Source organism: Cupressus sempervirens, chromosome 7 (genome assembly GCF_028749045.1).
Source record: "Cupressus sempervirens isolate cs-2001-9-10 chromosome 7, ASM2874904v1, whole genome shotgun sequence".
In the NCBI taxonomy this organism is placed as follows: domain Eukaryota; kingdom Viridiplantae; phylum Streptophyta; class Pinopsida; order Cupressales; family Cupressaceae; genus Cupressus; species Cupressus sempervirens.
Window position 1 is genome coordinate 534,959,539 of NC_143124.1, and position 1,886 is coordinate 534,961,424.

General features: G+C 34.0%; 1 protein-coding gene across 1 annotated transcript; it reads right to left on the reverse strand.

The window, feature by feature from the left end:
* Positions 1 to 849: 849 nt before the first annotated feature.
* LOC149547871 (DNA-directed RNA polymerase II subunit RPB7-like) lies at positions 850 to 1,416 on the reverse strand. Its single transcript, XM_089794200.1, has one exon. The coding sequence runs from the start codon at positions 1,414 to 1,416 to the stop codon at positions 850 to 852; it is 567 nt and encodes a 188-aa protein (XP_089650326.1).
* Between the last annotated feature and the right edge of the window lie 470 nt (positions 1,417 to 1,886).

The window sequence follows — 1,886 nt, forward strand, 5'->3', positions numbered from 1 at the left end:
TCAAAAAAAGCTTTTACAATTCAATCCAAATCCAACATTTGTATATACTCTACATCCAATCATCTTTGCATTAATATTCTTTATACACCTCTTTCCCAACACATTGAGGTTCTCCACATGTAAATACTAATGCACAAGGTGAACCATATACCCATCTTTAAAAAAAATAGACTTTGTGTAGTGATTTCAATCACAATAAAAAATTTCTTATAAAACATTTTCCTCTACTTGTAAAGATGGAACTTTGGAATAGTTTTACCTTTGTTTGTATATTTCATACTAAATATAGGTTGATGCTTCCATTCAATACTTTCAAACTCATATTGGTCTCCAAGTTACCTTAACACTTTGGTGAATTATAAACAAGGTACTAAAGATAAAATAATTAATTTCATTAGTAGATATAAATACTTTACTTACAAATTTCTTGTCATATTTGTGACGATGATGTTAAAAAAATTATTAACAATTTGCTAGCAAAATTTCATGGTATTGTCAATTAAATTTTACTATTTCATATTTTCATATAAGTAAGTATTGCATTTATTTTTTATAAGGTATAGTATTAGGATGGGTGATCTTCATAAAAATTCTAATGCTTTGCTTTTGTGAGCATCACCTAGATGTAAGGAATGTTAAGTATTTCATTAATCTCATGAGAGATTAAGTAGGTTCTTATAAGCCACTACTCATCAAACAAGAGTCAAGAAATTTGAATAAAAAACTTTATAATTAAATCTTAATAACAACATTGATACACACAAATCAGAGTAAAAATAATAAGTGTCCATTCTATCATCAAAATCCACATGATCTCTTTACCCATGGAAAAAGTATTAAATATATGATTTATGAATAAGAGTCCCAATCCTGAACGACTCCCAAATAATCCCCTTCAATGGAAGCAGTGCACTTGATACTTGTAGAGTTCACAATAGACCCCATTATTCTTACCCTCAGCAGCGCCCCTCTCTCAATCTTAACATCCCCAGTTGAATTGGAGAAGCAGCCATCATTATTAATGTGATCAAACTGCAAATAGTGAGGCATATTGTATATGGAAACGAAAAGCTCTACAGGCCCCGCCACGCAAAGCAGTCCCAGCTTCGTCACCCTCTCCACCTCGACTTCCACGATTTCGTTCTTGAGCACAGTCAGCATCATGCCCGTGAATCTGACGTGGAAGACGGCGCGGCCCGTTCCGTTTACGGGCAGCTCTCCCTCCTCAATCTCGTGCACGCTGTGCACTGCCACCACCACTCCGTCGGGCACTCCGGCGTCTGCCCCGCACGCTCCCAACCAGCGCCGCCCCTCCACGTCAGCTGCCAGCTGTTTGCAAATTCTCTCGTCCAGCCTGTTGGCGAAGTATTTCGGGGGGAGCTCTACGTTTCGCTCCAGCTCCACCAAAATGTACATTTTTAATTCAGTAATATCAAATTTTCTATTTGGGTTTGATATATAGAGTTAAAAAATTCCAGTACTGTGTGGTGTTAAATTTGTTTTTGGTGATTTAATTTTTCTCTGTCCGGTTGAATTTATATGAATGTAAAAGGACGTGCTCTTTGGACAATCTGCGTCTTTGCCTTTCAGTCTAGGTCCAATTTGTGGTGAATGTAATTTATAATATCATCTTTTATTATTATTTGGTGGCTTAGTTAACTACGATTGTACATACTAAACTTTTCATGAGAAACATTTTGGTTTTTCTATTATTTATTTATTATTATAATTTGATTGGTAAAATTCAATTCATCTTATAGATTTTTTGGGACGAGTTATATGCTTTTTAAAATTATAATAACTAGTTACTTGAGATTTATTATTTATCACATGTTACTATTATAACTTTATTCAATATGTTTTATGAGTTTCATATTTTAATATAT